The sequence below is a fragment of the Gobio gobio genome (genome assembly GCF_949357685.1).
Source record: "Gobio gobio genome assembly, chromosome: 13".
Lineage (NCBI taxonomy): Eukaryota > Metazoa > Chordata > Actinopteri > Cypriniformes > Gobionidae > Gobio > Gobio gobio.
The window spans coordinates 24,470,193-24,497,937 of record NC_137106.1 but is presented as its reverse complement, the minus strand read 5'-3'; the positions used below and the strand labels follow the sequence as shown (position 1 = coordinate 24,497,937).

Genomic DNA, 27,745 nt, shown 5'->3' with positions numbered 1-27,745 from the left:
TTGTGCACGCGGCACGGTTCCGATTCTGCTCGCGCCAGACGTGTTCGGCCCACTCGCGCCTGTTCAGGCCACTGCGCATGACATCACCGCCTTAAATACTCCCGTTGATTTCCCCCCTCTTCGACGTCGCCATCCTGAGAGAACAGTTGAGGAGGAGACATAGCGGACTCTGTTGGGTTTTCTCAGTGATGTGTTTCTAGGTAGTAGAATCTCGTGGAAAAGCTCGTAGCTTGATTTTAACGGACTCCCTGTATTTCGGTTGCGCTTGGAAAAACCACAGGGTGATATTTGTGTTCGAAAAACTCGGTTCGAGAAAGAGGGAGGCGTGAAAGGAAAACTTTTTGTGCCAAGGTGAAGAAATCGAGGTTTGTTGTTGCGAACGCGTCCGTGTAAAGGCAAAAGTTCGGGATGTCTCTCTCGGTACCTCAGAACGGTGTGAAGGGGGATAACGAAGCCGTCATCGAGCTTTTTGTGAAGGTAAGAGTCTGACTAAGAAACTCCAATCATTTAAGTAAAGGTTAAAGGGACAGTGCACTCAAAAATGAACATATTGTCATAAATTACCCACCAAAAATACTTTCTTTTGTGAACACAAACGAGATTTTAGGCAGAACGATACCCTTTGTCACCTTTTACTTTCATTATATGGAATAATGATGCGATGAAAGTGAATGGAGAGACTGTCAGTGTCTAACGTTAAGCCTACATCTTCCAAACTGCAGGCTTCTGTTGCGATTTGAATAATAAATCTGGTTTTCGAATCATTTTCTGGTTTGTTTTTTTATTCACATTTTCTTCTTTTTTTATCCCCCCCAAAAATGATCCAGCCATTGTGTTTTACAGTAAGCGTGAATGATGACACGGTGTCCATGTGAATGTCAGATGGGTGGAGGCGTTTTCTCAATATCACGCAATATCTGACTATATGCTGTTTCTTTTATATGCATATGATTGTTATATGGGACCAATATAAAGGGCTAAGAGTTTTCACCCTCAGCTAAATGCACAAAGCACGCGGGTTTGAGGAGAGGTTGAATGAGAAACCGACAACAATGTACATCTGCAGTTCCTAATCCCGACTGCAGGAAATCCGTCCGGTCCAGGATACAGAGTAACCCAGACTTTTAAACGGAGCTAAAAGCCAAAATGCTGTGCCAGAGTTCAAGATATGTCTGTTAAGAAAGGGCATTGTGTTGCATTCGAAACCCTTTGAATGGAAGACATGAATCCCGCCTTTCTTTATCTGCTGCAGCATTGTTTTGCCTTCATAACAGTGTCATATTTGAACCCCACACATGAATCAGTCAGATCTGTTTAATGGAACCAGAGATGGTGTTGGGGTCTATTTCTCGTTGGTTTGCTTCTCAAGACTAAACCCTTCATTGGTTTATAAACTGAAGAGAATAAATCCAGTCCTCCTCTGGATCTCTGAGTAATCAAACTGGAATTATTCGAATTCCTCTCCACTGCTGGGAACCCTGCTGTCCTCTTTCTTTCGCTTGCTTTTCTCTCCCTCCAAAAGGCCTTCTGCCCGGCAGAGCGGGAAAACTCCCGAAAGACTGAAAGGAGGGAGAGAAGGGAAGTGGAGGAGGGGACGGAGTTCCAGAAAGAGGAGGGGGCTCCTAACGGTGGATGTTTGGGGTCTGATGTCTGTTTGGAAATGTGCGACACAAGCTCTCCTCTCTGAACCGCATGGTTACTAAACTGCAAGTGCATTAAAGCACTAAGGACTTTGGATTTCAGACTTGAAAAAGCTGACCAGGCATTTATGATTCCCGAGGCTTTAATTAAAGGATGCCCCTGCTGTATTAAATGGACTGTAATTAATAATTCAATGAACATTATGGCAGTTTGTCACGTTAGAAGAATAGGTCAGCTCTCTCGGAAGTTGTGAAGTGACCCTGCAAAGCATTAGAACAGACTCATATTTTAAATATAGGCTTTGTTTACAGATTGACACCTAAATCTGATAAGTGCTCTTATCTTTACTGCATTTGTGTATTTCCTATTGTAACCAAATCCAAAAATCTTGAATGAGACATATCCAAAAGCCTATATATATTTAAAATCAAAGTACTTCAGAATACAAATAAATAAATAATCATGTTTCTTTAACACCATAAAACATACATATATACACTCACCTAAAGGATTATTAGGAACACCATACTAATACTGTGTTTGACCCCCTTTCGCCTTCAGAACTGCCTTAATTCTACTTGGCATTGATTCAACAAGGTGCTGAAAGCATTCTTTAGAAATGTTGGCCCATACTGATAGGATAGCATCTTGCAGTTGATGGAGATTTGTGGGATGCACATCCAGGGCACGAAGCTCCCGTTCCACCTCATCCCAAAGATGCTCTATTGGGTTGAGATCTGGTGACTGTGGGGGCCATTTTAGTACAGTGAACTCATTGTCATGTTCAAGAAACCAATTTGAAATTATTCGAGCTTTGTGACATGGTGCATTATCTAGCCATCAGAGGATGGGTACATGGTGGTCATAAAGGGATGGACATGGTCAGAAACAATGCTCAGGTAGGCCGTGGCATTTAAACGATGCCCAATTGGCACTAAGGGGCCTAAAGTGTGCCAAGAAAACATCCCCCACACAATTACACCACCACCACCAGCCTGCACAGTGGTAACAAGGCATGATGGATCCATATTCTCATTCTGTTTACGCCAAATTCTGACTCTGAATGTCTCAACAGAAATCGAGAGTCATCAGACCAGGCAACATTTTTCCAGTCTTCAACTGTCCAATTTTGGTGAGCTTGTGCAAATTGTAGCCTTTTTTTCCTATTTGTAGTGGAGATGAGTGGTACCCGGTGGGGTCTTCTGCTGTTGTAGCCCATCCGCCTCAAGGTTGTGCGTGTTGTGGCTTCACAAATGCTTTGCTGCATACCTCGGTTGTAACGAGTGGTTATTTCAGTCAAAGTTGCTCTTCTATCAGCTTGAATCAGTCGGCCCATTCTCCTCTGACCTCTAGCATCAACAAGGCATTTTCGCCCACAGGACTGCCGCATACTGGATGTTTTTCCCTTTTCACACCATTCTTTGTAAACCCTTGAAATGGTTGTGCGTGAAAATCCCAGTAACTGAGCAGATTGTGAAATACTCAGACCGGCCCGTCTGGCACCAACAACCATGCCACGCTCAAAATTGCTTATCACCTTTCTTTCCCATTCTGACATTCAGTTTGGAGTTCAGGAAATTGTCTTGACCAGGACCACACCCCTAAATGCATTGAAGCAACTGCCATGTGATTGGTTGATTAGATAATTGCATTAATGAGAAATTGAACAGGTGTTCCTAATATCCTTTAGGTGAGTGTGTATATATATATATATTCGTTTTTATTTCATGGGGCCCTTTTAAGTATTTTGTTGTGATGTCATACAGTGCTTGATATCGGTCTGAAAACATGATGAAATTCTCAGTGATACTGTACTTACCTCATGTGATGCAAGTTTATGAATGGGGTAGTCAGGAAATTGTCTATAACTGCTGGTCTTGTATTTGCACACAGCTTGACTCACAGCAGCGTTTCCTACTGACATGAAATCAGCACCAAAATTAGCACATGAGCAGCGATAAAACAATTCTGCTGTTGATGTGGAACAGCATGAGATACCACAGATCATCCTCTTTCAGCACTGACAGAGTCTGCTGATATCAGGGACACATATGTGTGTTTTGTTTCTATAGCGCCTGGGTAAAGAGTGTAATTTTATTTGTTTGAAAGTGCACACACACTGCAATAGATAGATAACAGTGACCTCTTTCCCTTCCTTTCTGTCGTTTATGTCTCTCTCATTCATAATTAACAGCATGTATGTAATGCATCTTTGTTCCACCTTTTCTTCCTGCACAACATCACAGCCGGACCAGCCCCTTTGTTGCCATAGAAACCAGGCAAACCTTGCCCCTGCTAGCAGCTGATAATGCAGTCGTCTCCCTTCCTCCCTCCCTCTGTACAGCTGCACCTGCTGGTCATCTTTACCACGTGCGTGTTCAGATTTTTGCTTTGATCGCGCACTGCAGTATGCATTAGTATACAGAGCGTTTCAAAAGGGCTCTGAGCACACTTCTTGTGTGGCTGAATCTGTTCAGTACCTACTGGTTTAGAATTCTTTGTCTTTCTTTTAGTTGGTTCTTTTAGTATCCTATAGTGTTCTCTAATGGATTTGAGATTTAGAGATCAGCCTCAGAGGTTTAATGGGATCAGTGTCTGTTAAATTGATGTGACTTCTCTAGAGTATGATGCAGCTGAAGCCTCAGAAGGCGCAAGGATTTGCAGTTCTCATTGTTATCAGATGTTAGACTTAAATGTCTAGAAGTGTGGTAAATTTACAGATATTTTTATCTCTTCATTAATGCACCTGTTAGTGGGTAGGATATATTAGACAGCAAGTGAACATTTTGTCCTCAAAGTTGATGTGTTAGAAGCAGTAAAAATGGGCAAGCGTAAGGATTTTTGCCAGTTTGACAAGAGCCAAATTGTGATGGCTAGACGACTGGGTCAGAGCATCTCCAAAACTGCAGCTCTTGTTGGGTGTTCCTGGTCTGCAGTGGTCAGTATCAGTAACAAACAAGTCCGATCCATGGAGGCCCCACCTCGCAACTTGCAGGACTTAAAGGATCTGCTGCTAACATCTTGGTGCCAGATACCACAACACACCTTCAGGGAGTCCATGCCTCGACGGGTCAGCGCTGTTTTGGCAGCAAAAGGGGGACCAACACAATATTAGGAAGGTGGTCATAATGTTATGTCTGATCGGTTTATATAAGGGACATTTCACCCAAAAATGAAAATTTTGTTGCTTCAAACCTGTATGAGTTTCTTTCTTCTGTTGAACACTATATTTTAAAGAACGTAGGAAAAAATATTATGGAAGTCAATGGGTGCCATCAAGTGTCTGGTTACCAACATTCTTTAAAATATCTTCTTTTGTGTTGATTTGAACAGAATCAAGTAATTTTATACAGGTTTGGCACAACATAAGGGTGAGTTGAGTAAATGACAGAATATTCACTTTTGGGTGAACTATCCCTTTAAGCAACCCCCAACCCTAGCATTGTGATGTAAGCAGAGTTTCATGATTCGCATTTTGCAGAGATATCAACTTCATGTGCACACTAAGCCAGATCACCATGTGACAGGGGTGATGTTTGCAGAAGCACACCGTCACTCAGGTGCTTTGTACAGTCCAGGTGCTGATGATGCAACCACAGTCACCCTTGCTCTGCTTTGATTGGCTCTTTAGATTAATTATTGTTTAGGCTGCATGTTGGTCAGATGACTTCAGTGTTATGTCTCCTGTTTGATTTTTGTTTAATCTGATGTTGGCGATTGTTCACTGTGAACTGCAGAGTTCTAGTTTAATCACTGCTAATGAATTCAAGGCCATAGTTTGGCCTTATGTTTATAGCTTTGTATGCATTTTTAAAGGAACTATTGCTCTTTGGACAAACAGGATATGCTGAGTCTTACTTGTGAAATGTTTAGTTTTATCTTTTTTGATATTCATGAGGAGTTCATAGGCTCAGATCTGCTGTGCTGTAGACAGTGATATGTCTGTCGAAACATTAAGCGTTTAGAGAAGGATTATGGCACATCTCAGAGTGTCCTTTCATCTCTCACAGCTTACAATTTTAACCCAAACTAGTGGTCAGATGCAGTTCAGACTTTTATCATCTGCCAAGATGGGAACTTACGTAAACACAGACATTTAAATGCCCCAAAAGATTGTTGAGGAAACGCGAGTATGTCTGTTTACTGATTGGAGAAAGTTTGTGTTTTTGGGTGTTCTCACAATGATACGGGACTAATAGAGCAGACAGACATAGACACATTCTTGGCCTTTAGGAGTCTAGTTGCACCAGAGTCAAATGCTTTCACTGCATGAGACCTGTCCTTGCTGAACAGTCTGAAGGACAAAAGACAGGCTCAAACTCTTTCACCCCCCTCTTTTTTCTCTCTCTCTCTCTCTCGTTCACAGACGGCTCATATCTGAACAGAAAGCTTCATTGCCGTCATCTCAGGATAGTGAGCCTTCATGATGAAGTTTCATCTGGTTGTTTGGAGCTCCATTGTGTCGTCTTGTATTGGTTCTGTGTGTGGGCATGTCTTTTATTTCCAAACCAATGAAAAGTTTATGTCAGTCGCTCCTCCTTTATTGCAGCAGACAGAGTATGAGTACACTAAGGTTTGTGTTTAATAGATGATTGATGCTGGGAATGCCCCTCAACTTAGATTAAACAAGAAACTTAGTGGATGTATTTAATAATATAAAATATGGACGACGCAACTTCATTCTCTTCCGCTGAAGAAAATTGAAGCCTCCGGAGGTCCAAATATGGCGCTGACATCTTGCGCAGATTTGGGACAGAGTCTGCGCAGTAGAGAGCAGGAAGTAGAGCCGTTATGGAAATGTAGAAATTAAAGCTAAAGCTCCAGTCTCCTCCTGAAAATCCTTAAAAAATCCAAATGCATGTTAAAGAGATGTTTCACCTAAAAACTATCCCATAATTCACTCATCCTCAAGCCATCTTAGGTGTATATGACATTCTTCTTTCAGACAAATGCAATTCCGTACAAAGAAAGTGTAACACACCTCTCGCAGTTCAAAAACACTTACACTACGCCCGACGTCATTGATGCGGCAGTTATGCTTTTTCCGTAAGATGAATATGGAAGGCGGTCTGCCGGAAGCTAGATATTTTACTTAATAACGTGTATTTTTCTTACAAAAACCCATTGATTCGCTTCAGAAGGCCTTTATTAATCCCCTGGCACCGTGTGGAGCACTTTTATAATGGATGGTTGTACTTTTTTGGGCTGCCATTCACTGCCATTATAAAGCTTGGAAGAGCCAGGACATTTTTTTTTATATAACTCCGATTGTATTCATCTGAAAGAAGATGTCATATACACCTAGGATGGCTTGAGGGTGAGTAAATCATGGGGATCATTTTAATTTTTGGGTGAACTATCCCTTTAAAGTGACCCAAACTTGTGATGGAGTTTGTGTGGAGCAGCCTTAACTGCAGACTGATCTCATGAAATGGCGTATGTATGACACGCCAATTTGCTATGCCATTTTGGCGTGCTATCAAGACGCATAATCGCTTTTTAGCGTGTTTATCAACGCCGTTTCATTCTATCCCCCTACACTGCCCCTACCCCTAAACCTACCCATCACACACACACATACACACACACACACACACACACACTGCCCCTGCCCCTAAACCTACCCATCACAAGAAACATTCTGCATTTTTACATTTTCAAAAAAACATAATTTAGCATGTTTATAAATCCATTTACATTCACGCGGAATCACACGGCGTTGACATACACGCGGAATCACACGGCGTTGAGATACACGTGGAATCACGCGGTGTTGACATACATGCTGAATCACATGCCGTAGACATACACGCGGAGATGTAGGTTCGTTTCGGCGTACACATACATGCGGAATCACACGGCGTAGACATACACGCGCATAGCTCAAAATGCGTACAGAAAGTGGTGTGTATGTTTACGCAAAGTCATGATGTCATGTTGTTAACTGAGACTCTGAGACGCTGCAGACACCGGTGGATCATGAGCTGCTCAAGTGTAAGAACACAGTGCTGTGCTTCACTCTTAAAGGGGTGGTAAACCACGATTTCACTATTCTAACTTTAGCTAGCGTCTAATGTTGCTGCTTGAGCATAAACACCATCTGCAAAGTTACAACGTTCAAAGTTTAAAGCAAAGGGAGATATTTGCTTTTAAAGAAATCAAAGGACTACAGCAAACGGCCAGTAGGCGACTACAGACATTCCTCCAGGGTTGGTGACATCAACAGGCTCAATATTTACATAAACCCCTCCTCCGAGAATATTAAATAACTGGGGTGAGGCCATTTTGTATCGCGGCGCTGTTGTGGTATAGTTAGGCTGGAGTGGTGTTGCTGCAATGCCGACGAAACGCTGTTATTTTCAGCCGGATTGCAGGTCTGGGGTACTTGCTTTGTTCAGCCTTCCTTGTGGGATGGGGGTGCGTTGCAGAGCGTTTAACTTACAGCATGTTATATGCACATGTGTGTTTGAGACGCAGGGGAACAGGCGCGCGCTGGGCTTCCGCTGCACATCTCACGGAGGAAAACTTCCACAATCTTCGCAAGTTCAATACAGGATTCGCACAACGTCAGCTGCGTGAGACAAACACGGCCAGTGTGAATCATGCACGACGCGTGCGGGGCTCCCGCAGCACATTTCACGGAGGAAAACCTCTACAAACTTCGCGAGTTCAATACAGGACATGCACAACGGCTTGTCCTGAAAGCTGGATTTACAAACATAAGCTGTTTACGGGCCACATTTACAAACAGAAGCTGTTTACGGGCCACAACCTGTAAGTCTGATTTATTTTTCATCAATGTGTTTTCCTGTAATACATTGTACGTTGTAGCAAGGAAGTAAACAGATGACAGCGCTGTTCTGCAAACCAGTCTGTTAAATGCTCATTCATACTTAACGTTATCCGACGAACACCTAACGTTACAAACACTAACGTTAAAATCTCAACAGCGAACTTGGCATTAGTGTAAATGATTCTTTGATTAGAGCTTTTATGTATTATTTATCTACAGGCATGCTAAACATGGTTCTGTGTGTGATTTGGCTAACTTACTAGTAAAGCCAATGTTTAGTGTTCGTTTTGGGTTAATAGTTCTTGCGACAGATATTTGGCTATAATCATTCTAAAAATACAAAAGTTAAAGTGCCATTCAGTAGCGATCACTATAGATCCACAGTCTTTACTCTTGAGGAATGAACAGGTTCTGCTCGATCATCTTCACTAAAATGTTCTGGGTCAGATTCGGGCTCAGATTGGTGTGGTTTTATTGACACCATTGTTTCTGATACTGACCAAAGCACAGTCTACCGGGAAAGGTAAGGGGCGTGGCGTTTCCGATAAACGTGCACTGCGGTTAGCGAATCACAACACACTGGGCCAGCTAACCAATCTGAGCCCATCGCGTATTTTTGAGGGACTGGCTTCATACAACCCGGAAAGCATCAGACCGTTTTACAAGGAGGGACAGAGCAGTGTAGAATAAAGGTCAAATATATGAAAAATAAGGCAATTTTTTTTTAAACGAAGCATGAACACATGTTACAATGCACCCCACAAACACAGTCAAGCCTTCAAAAGAATGTGTTTTACCACCCCTTTAAACATGCAGTGCATATAAGTAAAATGCAGACTTTATGATTTGATCATTTCAAAGCCATAATGTGACTTTTAATCCATGTTGTTTTTGATTATTCATGCAACCATAGTAGCTTGATTTATGATTGTTTTACTGTTTTTGGCACCAAAAACTTTACTAACATTATAAGTGGACCTTAGAGGGGAAAAAAACATGTATATTATTTACCCTTTTAAAATGTATTTATTTGGAAGGTTAAGGGCGTTTTCACACCTGAAAGTCCGCACCAAGGTCCGAACCGAAGTTCATGTTTTGATACATTTTATACATTCGGTTAGTTTTGGTTTGGTTTCACATTGCAATTATGTGAGCGCTCCAGTTCATGTGTAAAGCATGTGATCGCTCCCGCGATTATTGTCTGCTATAGACTATTTGCTTCTTATTTATTAAATCCAGTCAACTATCTGATGAAACATTGATTAAAATTAAGATACAATTTATACAAAATGAAATTCACATTAAAGAAAGGCTTTCTAAGCAAAATCATACAAAATTTTGTTAAAAATCATTTTTGACCTTCTGTCTTCTGACATATTGAGCCTCTTTTCACTTTTCATAATCAATGTAGCCTAGATTGAATTTAAAAAATAACATTATAATATTTAAACACAAACAGGAACTTCCTGTAAATGGTCTGAAAGTCCGAACCATACAGAAAATGCTTTCACACTAGAAACGAACCGAACCTTTGTTCAGTTTGATCCGGACCGAGACTACCTCTTTTCGTCGGACCAAATTTTGTCTGTTTGGTCCGGACCGTGTTATGGGGGAGGTTTGGTCCGCACCGTGGTATGGGGGAGGTTTCACACCTGTAATTTTGATTCGGACGAAACTGAAAAGTCTGAAAATCCGAACCAAACAAGGTAGGTGTGAAAACGCCCTAAGACAAGTTAAGAATATTTAAATTTATTTGTATATTTATTTGGTTGTTGAGAGGTCCGGTCAGCGATTTGCACATCTGTGTGTCTGCATACTGTGTAGCCTTATACTTACTGCATGACTGGAGACATTTATTTGTTATTATTTATTAGGGGTGTAACGGTACACGTATTCGTACCGAACCGTTTCGGTACAGGGCTTTCGGTTCGGTTCGCGTGTGTACCGAACGGTTCCGAATGCAATCTTTAACAGTTAACAGTTGGCTTGTTTTAAGCACGGAACACACTTCAATCCTAGTTCCCACTCGAACATATTAAGTATTCAGTCCATTTTATCACGAAATTCAAACGATAAATGCCGTTTTGACGCTCTTTAATGTGTCGACTGATCACTGTATAGGCGCGTCAATTCAAGCGGCGCGCGCGAGTGAACGCGATCATCTCTTCCAGAAGAATATACATGAATTAATATCGTAAGGTATGTTGAGGATAACACTTACTGAAACGTATCATATGTGGTCTAATCGCTCAATCAGTGTTTTAATCGCGGAAGACGTCAAACTAAAGCTTGTAAACAATGTCACGCAGCATCACCTCAGAGTCAGAAGTCATTCAGTGTCCACAGCTGTTAATTCACTAGAGAAATCAACTCTTTCACTAAATATATATATTTATTTATTTATTTATTTATTTATTTATTAATTCTACTTAACCTGTTAGTGATGTCTTGATTATTTAATGCTATGTTTAGATAAATCTGTCTTGAAAATGACAGACACTAAGATTATATTTCAACAACGAATTGGAGAAAAAACATAATTTTATAATTCGATTTTAGGAGTTAATGCAAAAACTGCCTTATGTGAAGTTTACATGTTTGCACACAATGTGTTATTTGAGTGTTGATTATCCTATAACTGAACATGAATATCAGCTTAGGCTCATAGTTTGAGCTCTGTTGTTAACCTTTAATAGTAATAATGTGCAAGTAAGGGCTCCCTATATAGTTTACAGCATTATCTTTAAGAAACTTTTAGTTATAATTTAATTCATTTAAGGACAGACACAATTTTTTCAGTAAACCACTGTCTAATAAAAAATAAATAAAAAGCAATTTTTTAAAACTGCTGTACCGAACCCGTACCGTACCGTGACTTCAAAACCGAGGTACATACCGAACCGTCAGTTTTGTGTACCGTTACACCCCTATTATTTATGCATAGCATTGATGCTATCGAGGGAGTTTCGCTTTGAGCAGGATTCAGAGAGAGCAAATAATGAAGTGTAATTGCTGGTTTATTTTTAACTAGATTATCAGTGGGTCACATGTTCTGTAAATCCCCCGTTATATTATTTGAGACCTAAAATAATAGATATTACACATGAGAATAGGCCCTATTTTAACGATCTAAACGCATTGTCTAAAGTGCACGGCACAAGTGCACTCAGGGCGTGTCCAAATTCACTTTTGCTAGTGTAACGATGGAAACAATGGTCGGCGCATGGTCTAAAAGGGTTGTCCCTATTCTCTTAATGAGTCATGAGTGTGTTTTGGTCGTAATGTGCAATAAACCAATCAGAGTTTCATCTCCCATTCCCTTTAAAAGCCAGTTGTGCTTGCACCTTGGCGGAATTTGCGAGTGGAAAGACTGAACACTTCTGCAGAGAGGAATCCTTTTATTTTGAATATTTAAAAATGTTTGTGTATTGCTGCACGTCCCTGTGTGTGTAATAAGCAGAGAGTGTACGCTTGTTGTGGACCCGCCTATTGGTGCATATTACTAACGCGCTCATTTTCAGACCAGCATGCCCATGGCCACACAAATGGGCACAAATGCATTTGCTATTTAAACAACGTGGTGCAGGACGTGACCATGGTAACTGCGTCGGGCTGAAACTATCAAAAAACACTTGTCGTGCCCAGCGTCCCATTGTGCTGGGTTTATAATAGGGACCACAGGGTATTTTACTTATTCTTTTTTTTCTTATTCTGATACACACACACACACATCGCTATGTGTAACAGTCATATGAGTGTGAGTTCAGTAGCATATGGAGCGGTGTCAGCACTGCCTGGCCCTCTGATTTCCTCACAGGCCTTGAACAGGATGTCCTGTGCCACAATGACATTGGATATCACTAGCGGGGTTTTCATCCAAATGTAAAGTCAGTCTTTTCAAATTTGGAAAAAAATACATACATATGGGAAAGACAATGTCAGCAGGATTTTTGGGAGGTCGTAGTGACCAGAAATTTTACTTACAACCTTTGGCTACGACATTTCAGAATGTCAACGTTTTGACCCCATCAGTAGAAACAGACGATTAGTCACGTGGGTTTAATGTTCGCTACGTCAATTTATTCTGCAAATGCATTTCCATGTCCCATTGTTCTCATGTCCCATGTTCCCATTAACTCTTTTTCGCACGAGTCAAAAACCACCTCAAGTGAGCGTAAAAAAGTTTTTGCGAATTAAGGGATTTTTTTTTTACATTTGGCATTTCCATCACTCGTTTCTGCTGTGATGCTTCAAAATGCACATAAAAACAGGGTGATGGAAACCTAGCTACTGACATCTGTAACCGCCAGCATTTGAATTTACTTTTAAATGTTAAATGTAGGCAAATTTGACCAAGTTCTTTGACCTGTGAACGTGGTCATTTAGCCTGTAAGTTCATCTTGGATTCTGTCATTGATTTGCATACGTTTAGTCTAGAACAGCTGATTGGCTCTTGTCTCCTGACGAAAGCGATCTCCATGTTTTGTTCATTTGAAAAGACTTGTTTATTCAGCTGGTGCAACACTGTGTAACCAGTGTTGTAGGTTAGACGAGACTCCGCATGTGTCTGTTGACCTGTGTGTGTGTGCGCTGTTGGTGACCAATGACTGGCTAGGAGCGTGGCCGTGAGTCATCAGTCTCAGGTCTGCTTTTTTGTTAGGAGGAATGTTCTGGGAATGTTTGCACAAACTTTGTGGCGTACGGGAGGCCTGCATGGAATCTGGAAACATTATAAATGTCTATGTACCCCCCCCCCCCCTTTTTTTGAATCATGTTTAGTTTTCCTTATTATAATCGGTTTGAAGTGCAACTGAGCTTTTTGAATAAATATATTTCAGATACCATTACGTGTTTTGAAGAAATGTTTTAGGTTCAGTTCAAACAATTTTGACAGTTGAAAGTTGGCTATACCCCCCCGCCGCCACCCCCTTTTTTTTACACTAGTTTCATGTGAACAGGGTAGGTAAATTTGTTTCACAATATATTGATTTCGAAATATTACAATTTAAAATAAGTTTTCCATTTTAATGTTTTCAAATGTAATTATCACAAAGCTGTATTTTCAGCATCATTACTCCAGTCTTCAGTGTCACATGATCCAGGGGCGGTTCTAGACCCTTTTTATAGGGGGGCTTCAGCATACTTCTGCCCCAGCCCCCCTAAAAAATATATGATTATTCTATTTTAAGGTTATTTTATTGGTTTATAAAGCACTGCATAATCTGGCACCTCTATATATTTCTGACTGTCTGTTAAGATATGTTCCAAATCGTAGTTTGAGATCCTCTAGCGCTAATCTTCTGGCACATTATTCAGTGAATCATAAACGATCTGGTGGTACTTCTTTTAGTCACTATGCTCCAAATATTTGGAATTCTCTGCCTAATGAAGTAAAAGAGGCTCCAAGCATTCATATTTTTAAAAGGCGGGTTAAGACATATCTTTTTAAAGCTGCTTATCAGAATTAAAACATTGTGTGAAGGTTTTATTACTGATATTGAGGTGACATTGTCAATTTCTTTATCTTTTATTTTACATTTTGAATCGTATGTTGCTTTTGTTGTTTAATCTTTTATATTGATGTTGTGTGAATTTGTATTCCTATTATTTGTTTTTATGCTTGTGAAGCACTTTGAGTTGCATTTATGTATGAAGTGCTATACAAATAAATGTTTTATTATTATTATTATTATTATTATTATTAACCTTTAAAACATATGCAACTGGCGGGAGGCTTCAGCTTCGTCCCGTCTTTTAGTCTGCGTGTTCTTCAATCCGCAGCGGCGCCGAGCAGAGTGCACGTCAGAAGCAGAGGTGTTTGCATTCATCTGAGCCTCATTGGTCTGTCACCTCTCGTCAATGTCAAAATATTTGAGAAAACCAATCAAATCAGAGTAGGCGGGCTTTGTTCACACAGAATCTGCTGAGGCTGAGCACTAATTTTAGCTGTGCAACTCGATGTCAAGTGAGAGAAATGTAAGCTAAGACCACTGCTTCAGAAATGTTAAACAAAGACAAAAATATTCAGGCAAATGAATAAACTTTTGTCTAATTTTGAATTTGACAATAGGCCTATGTGATTCATAATGTAATTAACAAACAAGAAATATTAACAAAGCCGTTTTCTTCAGATTAGGCATAAGGTTAATAATGAATGTGTACATATTGTAAATTAATATTATTCCATTTGTAGCCTTCAGTAAATTAAAAAAAGCTCCGCTATTTCAGCCTGTATTGGGCATAAGATTAGTAATGAATGTGTTTATATTGTGAATTAATTTAATAAACTTAACTTTAATAAACAGTAAATTAAAGTGTCTAAGAAAAGTATTCATAAAACATATAAATATCAGTATGTTAATATGTAAACCATATGTTTACTTTCTTCACTGACGAAAATGGAAAAACTATCAGTCAAAGCTCAGCATTAGAAGGGGAAGAGACTGGGCAAGAAAAAGAGAAAAAGAGAGATGTGGAGTTAAGAAAGACAAATAATTTACTGCCCAGTTACATGGTTTTCAAGCTATTGTTATCTAATTTTTTTGGCCTTCAGAACATCTTAGAATGCACATATGTAGATCAGAGAAATAAACATCTTTTTTTTTTCTCCTTCCCTTTTTCCCTCTTTCCTTATAAGGTAACACCATGGTCAGATTGTGCACAGGGGCTGGAGAATGAGCACATTGTGATTGTGAAGAGTTTGGCTGTTTGGAGTTCTAAATTTAGTCGGCTGGGCACTTCCCCCTCGGCCCCACCTCCAGACACACACATTTCTGTCCTGTGGGAATCTCAAAGTGTGGCCTAACAAGGGAGGTTGAAATAGAGGGCAGGAATGGGTGCTGTGCCATGAGTATGTGTCTGTGTTGAGGTGTGAGTTAGTGTGTGTGTGTACAGGTTTAGCTTTACTTGTGAGAGCCAAATGTCCACACTTGCATAGTAAAATATTATGACAACCGACTAGTGAGGACATTTTACTGGTCCTTTGGATTCTAAATCAGCCAAAATATGTTTTTATTTAAATCAAGTATCTTGGACATGTTTCTTTGATGGGTAGGTTTAGGGGTAGGGGTTGGGTTAGGCAATAGAAAATATAATTAACCTTAGACCAAATCAGTGGAAGTCTCAGTAATAAAGTGAAACAAATGTGTGTGTGTGTGTGTGTGTGTGTGTGTGTGTGTGTGTGTTCGAGAGAGAGAGAGACAACCTTCATACATTCATATTGAGTTGCCCTCTAGAGCTGTGCTGGAAGAGATGAGATCACTCACAGAGAGCCAGATCAGATGGAGACGGTGACACGTTCACCAGCTACTGTACGATGACTCACTGTCTCCACTGGACAGTTGTAGCTATGTGTGCTTCTCCTTTAAGAGTTCACATCCTCCATCTGTCCCTGACAATGTTGCACACTTTATTAAGATGCATTATAAATGCAACACGCATCATGCAACTCAAAGCATATTAGCAGTGAACATAGTGATGATGAACAAGGTTTTTGTGTGATATAGCTGAAAAATTACATCTATATACCTTTTAATGATACCTGAGGAATGGTGATTTAAAAGAAAAAAGACTAGTATAATTATATTTTTATATAGTATAGTAAGAATTAAAAAAATAATAATTTTATTCTGCTAGGATGCATTAAATTAATAAACAGTGACAGTAAATACAAATACTTTTTTTTTTTTTAAATAAATGCTGTTCTTTTGAACATTTTATCCACAGTATTACTTTTTTGATCAAATGAATGCAGCCTTGGATAACATAATAATAGTCTTTTTATACATAAAAAAATGTCCAACTTCACAATATTAGTCTATGCATGTTTTTATTAAAATGTACAAATTACTTTCATTAACCATAAATAAATGTTTACTACAAATCTGACATCTTTCTAAACATTCAGTGTTTTAAACCGATTCACTGAATCAGACAGTTCGATATAATAAAAAAAACCATCAGCAGCAAAGTGAAAGAGTTGAGAAGTTGAGAAGTGAAATCTGTCTCTGATTGGATTATTTATTGATATATCTTTTATTTTATTTTTTATAAGCTTTCTGTTTTAGAGGTTTCTGTGTTGCCATATAAGGTATGCCTGTCTTTCACTTCCTCAGACTGCCATCTGTTTTTTCCCTCTTTTCTTTTGGATGCACCCATGTGTTTTTAAGAGGTGTTGAACAAAAGGGCTCTGTTTGTGTTTGGAGAGCCATCCATATGGATCAGAGAGAGAGAGCGAGACCTCCTTGAATGGAGAGATGTGTATAGAGGGCAACATCTATGGAAAACAGAGATGCAAACACACTGATACTGTTCATTTTTGACTATGGGCATCTTTCAAAGGTCATTTGGGCCCTTCCGATTTTAAGGGAACAACGCCAGTTCTGTTCAAAACTGACAGATTAAAAACATGCAGCACAGACGTTCCCGTGTCTTGAGGTGTGAGTGGTGTGTTGTGTAGCTGTTGTTTATTTTAGTCAAATAGTTTGAATTAAGATTGGATGAGTGAGCAGCTGTCTCAGAGGAAATGCTTGCCCTCAGTCGACGTCGAAAAACCTAAACAAAACCCTCTTACAACACCCCATGCTGGACATTTCTGGAATATATTCTGCTCCCCTCCCCACCATCCTCAGAGGCCTTACAGCAGGGGAGGTGAGAGAGAAAAGGAGTAAAAAACAAAAAGTGGAGAAATAAAGACAGAAGGGGGTTTAACATGTAAACGGTTTGTGAAAGCCCACCCATCTTTTGTTCATGCTTTATGACTTTGTCTTGTCTTGTTGTTACTATATAAGAAGATGTGTTGTAGTTAGTGAATAAGCTTAAAACATTTTGATTCAAAAGCACCTAGCGTTGGTTTATGACCCCTGAATAATTAAATTTAGATGCTTTTTAATACAATTCTGCAGGGACACCAATGGCTGACGTCCTTTTGAGAGCTTATCTCAATCATCCCTCATTAATACCAACAATTGGTCTTATTATTAAACCTCTTTGTGTGAGGAGAGACCGTTTGCTCTCTGTTGTGATGAATGGAGCAGATGAGTAGAGAACACACCCTGGGGAATCCACAGCTGTGGGCCCTCAGGCCATTACTGGTACTGCAACGAGAAAACTGATTGGAAAGACCTCTGTTTGTGGCATCTGTGATAATCCATTTCTGATTTAGCAATTGATTTGACTTCCTTTAAATTTGAATGGGTTTGTCTTTAAACAAACACAGCCATAATGATCTCAGGCCCTGTAATATAATATTCTAATATTTGCAGACAAGAAATCACTTAAGATGATCATTTGCCCTGACACATTTGCCATTGCCGATTTTCTTTCTTTCTTGATCACTATCAGTCACACTGGAATATTTTACCTGTGATATCTAGAGAACAGGACGGCATATATGAATATGTTAATCTTTTTTTTTTATACACTATCAAAAGTTTGGGTTCAGTAAGTAATTATTTTATTAATCAAGGATGCATTAAATTGATCCTTGTTTAGCCTTGAAAGGAAATAATGGTCAGATAGCACTTTTTCATTCTGTTTTGCGATCTGGACCTGGTCACTCGATTTTCCGTGAATTTTAACAATAGGCCTAGTAGTCCATTTTATCCCAATGGACATGGACATCTCGTTTCTTTTCCCAAATCTTCACTCACGTCGCACCCATGTTCGCAGGGGATTATAAACGTTTCTTCCTTTTGTTTGCTTATAATTAAGTCTATAATAACTATTCCCATCCTTTACTGTGGTAAAGTATAAAAAACACTGTAGGACGAATACCTTTTTACTTCAAACTTTATTTAACACAGTTTGTTCTTGTTATTAAACTTGGTAATGCGCGTCAAGTTTGGTTTATTTGAATAGCGCATTTCACACACACGCTGCGGTGATTTTAGTTTTGTTTTCTCTGGGTGTGAATAATCAAACATTGCCTAAATGTCTTGACCTTGTGGAAGATAAAATCCGCTCTTCATACCTTTTACAACAAGTGTTGCCTTGCAACATCAGGAGAAAACACAAAGATATATTTGAAAGGTGTCTATCCAGCTTGTGTCCCATTCCTCTTAAAGCGCAGAACGGTAATGAAGCATCTTTGCGGGGAAATGGTATGAATCAAATATTTTTCTTACTAATATTAAATTTTCTTATATTCTTTAGGTAACCATTATTTACTGAAAATCGTTTAAATGTTTTATAGGCTGTGTTGTTTCACTGACGAAGTGCTAAAATAAACACGCATGCTTATGGATGTTTCAGCCTCAAATGATTTCAAAATGTAGGCTATACATATATCTGACTACAGTATTTAAAATAGCATATGCATTAGTTACATTCTCAAATTAATTTACGGAGCAATCCCTGCTAAGTTTTTATAAGAGGATGAGTGTGCGTCGCACTCACAACAGACTCGCAACGGGGGCGTGGCATCACGATGGTGGCGCTCCATCGTGATGTCGGTCAGCCATCGTCCATCGGCACAACCCTACTCTTACTCCCCTCTCTGAATAATGCCCATTTTCTTTCTCAGAAAGACTGTTTTTTTTTTTTTTGAGTATGTGATTTAATGTATGTGAAGGGCACACATTTATCAGCCTTTTTTAACAAAAGAAACCACTCAAAATGAACCCTGAGTCAACAGGAGAAGGACCAGCCTCAATGAGCACTGAACAGAAGTAAAGCTTTTGTTCACCACAGAGAGAGAGAAAGTGTATGAACAAGAGATACCAGCAGGGTGTCTGGACGGGAGAGAGATGGAGGAAGAATGAAAGAGAGAGGGAACTCGCTAGAACAAAGTCTTCTGTTCTTTATTGGACTGCTGGATTCTTTTCAACATGCGAAACCAGATAACGAGAGCGGGCAACAATACACTGCTGAAGGAAAAAAGCTGATTCAGATATCAGTGCTGCTCTGTGAGGCTTATTGAACTCTGAGAACATGCTAGTATCCAGAACGGACTATTTATAATTGTGTAATGCCTTCCTGAAGTGGTACAGAATGGGGTTTCTCTTCTAATAAATGATGGGGATTTTCATCTAATCATAACTTATAGAAAAGAATAAATGAAATATTCTAGCATACAATTTTTGATAAAGAGCATGTCAATTTTTTTTTTATTTAAATATTTTTAGAAATCCTTTTGTTATTGAATAATTTAAATCTTAGATATATTTTTGACTGAGACATTGCAATACATTCTGAGATTGCCTAGTCCACAAGGATTACTAATGTCCAAAATGTGGGGTGGGTGTGTGTATATATTTACTAAATAAATCAATACTTTAATTCAGCAAGGACGCATTAAACTGATCAATTGACAGGAAATCTTGATTTAACAGTAAATCATTTATAATGTTACAAAATATTTCTATTTCAATTAAATGCTGTTCTTTTGAACTTTCTGTTCAAGGAATCCTGAAAAAATGTATTTCTTGAGCACCAAATCGGCATATTTATAATTTCTAGAGGATCATGTGACACTGAAAACTGAAGTAATGATGATGCTGAAAATTCAGCTTTACCATCAGTTGAATAAATTAAATTTTAAAATATAAATAGAAAACAGTTATTTTACAATATTACTGGAATGGTCTTTGTATTGATCACACTTGATGCCTTAAAATGCTCCCTATGAGGCAGCTCAAGAGGTTTTTTCTCTCTTGTCTGTCTCTCTCTCTCGCTCAGGTCAGGTCAGCTGAATCTGAATTGCTAAAGCACACAGGAACATCTCTATTCTCTGAGTCATACGCATCTTGTCTGTTGTGTGTTGGACTTCACACATAGTGTTGTATTCAGCCGAGGGATGTGGAGGAGGAGGGTGGGCTCCTTTTGGTGATATCTCCACTGTGGAATTCATGTCTTTCAAAAAATGCTCACACATACACATGCTATCTGAAGATTTGAGATTTAGTATTGTTGGAATGCCAGTAAATGCATTGCTAAAGAATTAATTAACATACATGCATATAACCATGCTTTAAATTGCTAGAATGGCACTGTCATTTCCATCATTAGAAGATAAAGAAACCCATAAAACATAATATATAATGCTGTTCTCAGTATTGGACTGGATCTCACTGTTATTAGACATTTTCAAACAACTAAAGCAAGCCTACAGTCAAATAAATCTAACGTGATTGTTTAACAGTTAAAATATCTTTCTGGTTTGTTGTTTTCTCTGGCTATGATCTGGTACAGGGTTGTACGATAATGACCCTGTGATTGCAACATGTTCAGTGCTGAAATTTCAGCTGATGTGGAGCAACTCTTTGGAATGATGACAGTTTTAATGATTTATTATTCTTCTTTCTCTTTCAGGCGGGCAGTGATGGAGAGAGTATCGGCAACTGTCCATTTTCTCAGCGTCTCTTCATGATCCTGTGGCTGAAGGGTGTGGTCTTCAATGTCACCACTGTGGACCTTAAAAGGTGTGTGTGTGTGTGTGTGTGTGTGTGTGTGTGTGTGTGTTGTTTGTAGACAGACATTTTCCCAAAAGTGACTAAATTTTAAAATAACTTCCATGGTGACATGGTGTTGTCTTCATTTGGAACAATGATTTATAAAATAAAGTAGATAATTACATTTGTATATCCCCTTTTAGATAGCAAACGTTGTGTGTGGGTGTGTGATGAGTCAATGATCTCTGATATTGTAATTGTAATCACTGAGGAATTTTAGACACTAGTGTGACGGAGAGGCTGCAGAGACACTAACTATATTCTGCACACAACTGTGTGCCACTGATGATCTGTGGCAACACTTTGAGACTTCAGAACTCTGAAAATGAGGTTAAGCCAGCTAATATTAGCTGTGACTTTAACCTGTTATTATATAGTATCCACTGACTGACTCACTGTGATTCTGGCTGTGTGTGCTTTAAATATTTAAATGTAGTCACATTGATCTATGATGACATCCACACAGTTTATTTCTCTCTCTCCCACTTTCTCTTCAGATTATATTAAAGGTCCCGTTTTTCGTGTTTTTTTGAAGCTTTGATTGTGTTTACAGTGTGCAATATAACATGTGTTAATGTTTCGCGTGTAAAAAAACACAGTATTTTTCACACAATTTACTTATCTGTATACTGCTGTTTTCACTGTCCTCAAAACGGCTTGAAAGATTTCCCTGTTCTATGAAGTCCCTCCTTCAGAAATACGTAACGAGTTCTGATTGTGCCAGCGGTTCCCGTGTTGTGATTCGACAGCAGCTTAGCGCACGCAGAGCGCACGTTATCGGAAAGGTCACGCCTCTCACCATAACGGGGATGCATGCGCTCAATGATCTCTAAGTACAGCGGCCCTGGGAAAGCCAAACAAAGCTGACTTGACTCCGGGATGAAAATAACAGCGTCTCGACGACATGGCAACAAACAAACTATACGAACGCAACCGAACGCCACACTTCCTATTCTCCACGCGGGAGCAACAAGACCACGCCCCCTTTTTCGCGCGTTCTTGTGGGCGGAGGTTAGTCGACATACTGCTCTACTGACGTAATTAAAGCAGGAAATACCAGGATGTAGTCCTAACCAGCCGTTCGCTGTAGGCTTTGCAAGGGAACTTCTGTTAAATAAAATATCTCGCTTGGCATTGAACTTTGAGCTTTATAATTTTACAGGTATTATAAATGCTCTAACAGGAACATTACACACTAACTAAAGTTTGAAAAATGGGATCACGAAGAACAGGACCTTTAATTATACTATATTATATATTATACTTCTCTTAACAACCTCTCTTAACTTCTTTCCTTCTTTTTTTCCTTCTTTCCTTCTTCCTTCTTTCTTTCTAGCTGCTTGTTTTCTCCTCTCTTACCCTTTCCTTTGTGCCAACACAAGGGATAGGGTGCTCCTTGTGCTCATGCCAAAGGTGTGAGGTCATTTCCTGTTGTTGTAGTTGGTAAGATCAGAGTGTTCCTGCCTTCAAGGCCTCATGGGACATATACCCTCTCAATTGCTGAACCCTCAAGTGTTTTCATATTTCTTTATGGATATCAGGGGATGTCCTCATTTGGGAAAAACAATTAATGTACAACAGAGTTTTTTTTTTAATGCAAAAATATTTATTTTAGGAGTAGGGTATTTAACAATACTAGTTTTATACAACGCTAAGTGTGTGTTAGGTGTGTTAGGCTCTGTAAAACCTATGTATTGTGCAAACTGTATGCAGCCCCCAAGGGCACCTTGTATTCTAGTCCTTGGGCTCTGCCATGCTGACCTCTTGTTATAGATTTACATAATATGTGTGTGTGTGTGTGTGTGTGTGTGTGTGTGTGTGTGTGTGTGTTATGTGTATAATAATTATTATGTGTATATATAAATACACACTCCTTCATGTATTTATTTAAGAAATATTTGCATGTGTGTATTAGGGATGTGCGATATGGCCTTAAAAATGTATCACAATATTTTCTGGTATTTATTGCGATAACGTTATCAATGACAATATCAATTTAGTACCATTCCCCATGTTTTTCCCATGCTTTTCGGATCACTTGACAAAGTGCAAATCTCTCAAGCGCTCAGTCCAAGTGCTCAGCGAGTGAAAATAAATATATCTGTGTGTACAGGTTCGAGATTGTAGAGTTGGCTCCTCTTTTAGCGATAAACTCCTCCGCAGCTTCCGCCATAGTTGTTTTCGTTCTGCACGTGGGCTGCCTTATTATCGTGGGGAGAATTTTTACTGCTATATCGCAAACGATAAGATATCGCCCTAACCACAGCCTAACCATAGGTTATGTATGGGAGTGACAACCACATTCTATAACCGAACTCACACCCGTAAATTTTCAGGCACACAACTGCAAACTCGCACTGTGTGAAAGGAAACGGACTGGACAACTAGTTGTCTGTTATGTCATACAGTGCAAGAGAGCCACTTTATGGACTTTGCTATGGTTACTGGTTAGAGAATACAGACTTGTCTCCCGTTCATAAAGACAGTATTTTGAGGCACTACTGTAAGTTGCTGTTTGAACAGGACATTTTGAGTAGATGCGGTTGTCAATCCCAAAAACTGACAGTGTGAATGTAGCCATATTAGTCTATCACTTAATATGTTTTTCTTCTTGGTAGAAAACCAGCTGATCTGCAGAATCTGGCCCCAGGAACCCACCCTCCCTTCATCACCTTTAATGGAGAGGTCAAGACAGATGTCAACAAAATCGAAGAGTTCCTAGAGGACATCCTCTGCCCTCCAAAGTTAGTGAAAGAGTGTGTTTGTGTTTTAAGTGTTATGTCTGTCAACACCCTGTCCAAATGTGACATTTATTTGTACTTTTATGTGTGTGTGTTTGTACACTCAGGTACACTAAACTTGGTGCCAGACACCCAGAATCCAACACTGCAGGGATGGATATATTTGCCAAGTTCTCTGCCTTCATCAAGAACTCCAAACCTGATGTTAACGAGGGTAACCAGAAAGATTTCACTCTTTGTCACCTCTAAACAAACGATCAAATGTACATTGTTCAGTGTACATACAATAATCCCCCATGTGATAAGCTCAGTTTAACTGCACAAATAGTTTCTATTGCTCTAGTTTGAGAGATTGGACCTGGTTATGGTTTCCATGTCTCATGTTGTGTATATAAACAGTGTTGTCTCTAGTTTAGATAACGCAGGGCTTGGATCCAGTGTCTCATTTACATGCTTTAGTGCTGTAGGCGGAGCTGCGATTTGATAGTGAGTAACATAAAAATGAGATTTGGTCAAAGTAACAGTAACTTTTATCAGTAGGTGTAGAACTGTTGTCAGAATGATAAATATGTCAGGAATTTGCCTTGGTGCAATGCCGACAATGAGTCTCAAAGATTCTTCGGCTCAATAACAGTTTGGCACTGACCCTGAACATAAACTAACTAAACTAAGTCTCCACCCTTGTGAAATGTTGACTGTGGGTGATAACAGCCTTTCTTTTCCAACTGGAGTCTGTCAGCATTGTCTCAGTGCTAGCAGACAGCGCTGTGTACAGGAGAAATCACTAAGAGACCTCTCATGGAGAGCAGAACATGCCGTTACATTTTAGTTTGTCACTTTTGAAAGTTTAGAGCTTAACTGGTAACCTGTAATAGCGGCATGCTGATATTATGCGTGTCAGGATCAGCTTTCACTGGAGTGTTATTATGCCCTTATGTGGCAGCGAAGCAGAAGTGCAACCAAACACTGCAATTCAGTTTTGGAACTTTCTCCCTCTAGAGGGCAGATTACTATTATGTTTTTTTTCTTCTTTATTTTTAGACTCTTTTTTTAGACTTTTTTCTTCTAATTTTGTGAATTCTATTCTATTTTAATTATATTCTATTTTAATTATTATTTTAATTCTATAATATTCTATATTATATTTATTATATTATACAAATATATCTCTCCTGTAATTGGTCCACTTGTGCATTGCAAAATTGTGTAATTTCTTCTAAAAAAATTGACCCTTCCTTGAAACCTTCCGTTTGTAGTTGACAATATTTTTACTTTTATTAATTTACTGGGATTTGGGATATTTTTGTTGTGTCTTTGCAATTTGGTAAAAACAGACACTGATTTAAAAAAGCTTTTAAAGTGTCTGTCTGTCAACAAGGTGAAAATCAGAGAAACAACTTTGATTTTTCTAATTAAATTATATAATTTTTTTATTAATCACACTACATGTTACAAGTGAACTGCACTGTGGACCACCTGAGATGATCAGAGTTTGGTGTGCTTTAAGCTGGGGCCACACTAAAAGATTGTTTAAATCTTATAAGATTTTTTTAAGAATGTGAAAGACCACAAACATGGTGATAAGAAATCATAGATTTAACAGTCTGACATTCTTCCGAGCACATTCAGTCACTCCTAACACACACCACACCACAGGGAAATCTGATAAAATAATCTGTAGAACCATCAAGATAATCTGGAGTTTACCTAGGATTGTCAGAAGGGGTAAAATCGGCCCAAAATCGATTATCTTATGGTGTGTACCCAGCAATAGATTTCTTTTGGAGTGTTCACATACATTTTGTGAACTGCAAACCATTTAAAACTGTGAAGAAAAACCCCTATCTTTGTCGTTAACACACTGTTATTTATTTTTTACAGTTATACCTAACTAACTTTCAATTGTTCTTGACTTATAGCATTGGAAAGGGGACTGCTGAAGACCTTACAGAAGTTGGATGAGTACCTGTGCTCTCCTCTACCGGACGAGATCGACCACAACAGCATGGAGGACGTGAAGGCCTCTGTGCGCAGGTTCCTAGACGGTGAAGATATGACTCTGGCTGACTGCAACCTGCTGCCCAAACTCCACATCGTTAAGGTAAACCAGGTCAACCTCTGCCTCGGTTTAAAGAGAATTTCAGAATATTGTTTTGGGCTTCAAATGATATTTTAATATGATTATTATACGCCATGATACATGACAAACTAAGCAAAAAGATGTACCAGTTAATTTTCTCTTTCGGTTTGCAGGTGGTGGCAAAGAAGTACAGAGGCTTTGAGATCCCTAAAGACATGACAGGCATCTGGAGGTACCTGAACAATGCCTACAAGCGCGAGGAGTTCACCAACACATGTCCCAGCGACACGGAGATCGAGATCGCCTACGCCGATGTAGCAAAACGGCTTGTTAAATAATTACTCAATCTCCTTCACTCCCCTCCCTGCGCTGGGACTGGTTCTTTTCCATCACACGAGAAAGAGGAAAAAAAAAACAAGCTATGGACTCATTTTTTCCTTCTCTTTTATTTAGAGTAAATAAATGCATGATTTCTCCCTCCCCCGTTACAGCTCTTTAGGACGTTGTTTTCACACTTTACTTTTTTTGTCCTAGTTTAAGTGTTAAAGCAGGGAATGCCAGATACTGTCGGTGTATGATGGCTAAAGGCGTGTGAGCATGTGGCTCACACATATCTATTCCTCTCACCCACACTATGTAGCAATAACAGAGTGGGTTCACCAGCCTTTTGTTTTATTATGGATTTAAAATATGAAAACAATGCTTTTTCTAAGCTTGCAACGTGAACCGTTATAAAGCAGTTTTGTTCTGTTTATATCTAAACGCATTTGAACAGTGTTAAAAAGCTCCAGTGTTTATTTTCAGAGAGTTTAAGAGAGCAGTGTAGCACTCTGAACACACCGACCGATGTCTCCAAAAGACGCTTTATTGAAGTTTGAAATGAAGTGCATATTGACTTATGTTGATATCAAAGTTTGACACTCAAACATGAAGTTCATATCATATATCATATCATATCCTATACATTAGTCATCAGCTGCAGAAAAGGCACCTTACATACCATATAGTAGATTTGCAGCACCTGTGGCCTTTTGATGAAAGAAAGGCCTCTTTAACAGAGACTATAGAGACATGAAGAGATTCTATAGATCTGCCTTATTCACTCTAGATTCGTTATTTAACGTTAAGAGTGCTGCGCTGTCATAACTGCATCCCACGGCACGAAACAAATGAAGGGAAATGCCTGTGTAGCTCTAGAGGTAGAACTACATCACTTGCACTTCACAAGAAGTGTCCTTAACCATTTTTAAAAAGTAGCAACATATTAAGTGTACAAGGGACATCTCATTTAAAGAAGGTGAATTGTTTTTAAGATGTGGTGCTATGAAGGATGGACAGAAAATGGCTTTACAGTCTCACCAGAATAGTCTACCAAGTTTGATTTAAAGGCTCAGAGTAAAAAAATGCATTTTATGTTGATACAATGTTGAATGTAAACTTGATGTTTCTGATTTGGAGCAAGATAATAATGAAAGAAATTGGTTGCCATGTTTTTCCAATGTGATAGAGACAATTAAATGCTTGGATTTTGGTTTTCAGAGATTAACGTGCAACTTTTATACATTCATGAACTGAATGCAGCAGAATGATACCGACTTGTAATGACACCTTTGGCCTTATACATTTCCGCAAGGTAGCAAAAATGAAAACATTCAGCGTTAACTCAGTGGATGGTTGAGTGAAAATGTAAGGATTTTTTTCCAGCCTGCCATACTTTTACTTTGAGGTCATTACAGGAGATCATTGGCACGTTATTTGAAAGTTGGATCAGAGCCACCTTTTTAAATTCTGTTTTGTGCATTTAAAGAAATCAGCAATGTGCTTTTTGTTTTTTTGAGAGAGAGAGATGCTCCCTCCATACTATTCAGCCCATATCTCTCAGAGTAACTGAATGTTAAAACGTTGCTCTTTGTAGGTTTCCCATTTGGCCTGTGTGTGTGTGTGTGTGTGCAAGAAACAGGTTTGACATTAACTATAAAAACACTGCATGTTTGCCATATGCCATCACACTCTCATTAAATAAACTGCTGGCAGCTATGAC

At 39.1% G+C, this 27,745-nt stretch overlaps 1 protein-coding gene across 1 annotated transcript; it reads left to right on the top strand.

Moving 5' to 3' along the window:
• Window positions 1–2: 2 nt before the first annotated feature.
• Window positions 3–27,745, top strand: clic4 (chloride intracellular channel 4). The gene is made up of 6 exons (XM_079832867.1): window positions 3–477; window positions 20,744–20,853; window positions 23,502–23,627; window positions 23,732–23,838; window positions 25,544–25,725; window positions 25,878–27,745. The coding sequence occupies exons 1-6, from the start codon at window positions 409–411 to the stop codon at window positions 26,040–26,042; spliced, it is 759 nt and encodes a 252-aa protein (XP_079688993.1). The 5' UTR covers window positions 3–408; the 3' UTR covers window positions 26,043–27,745.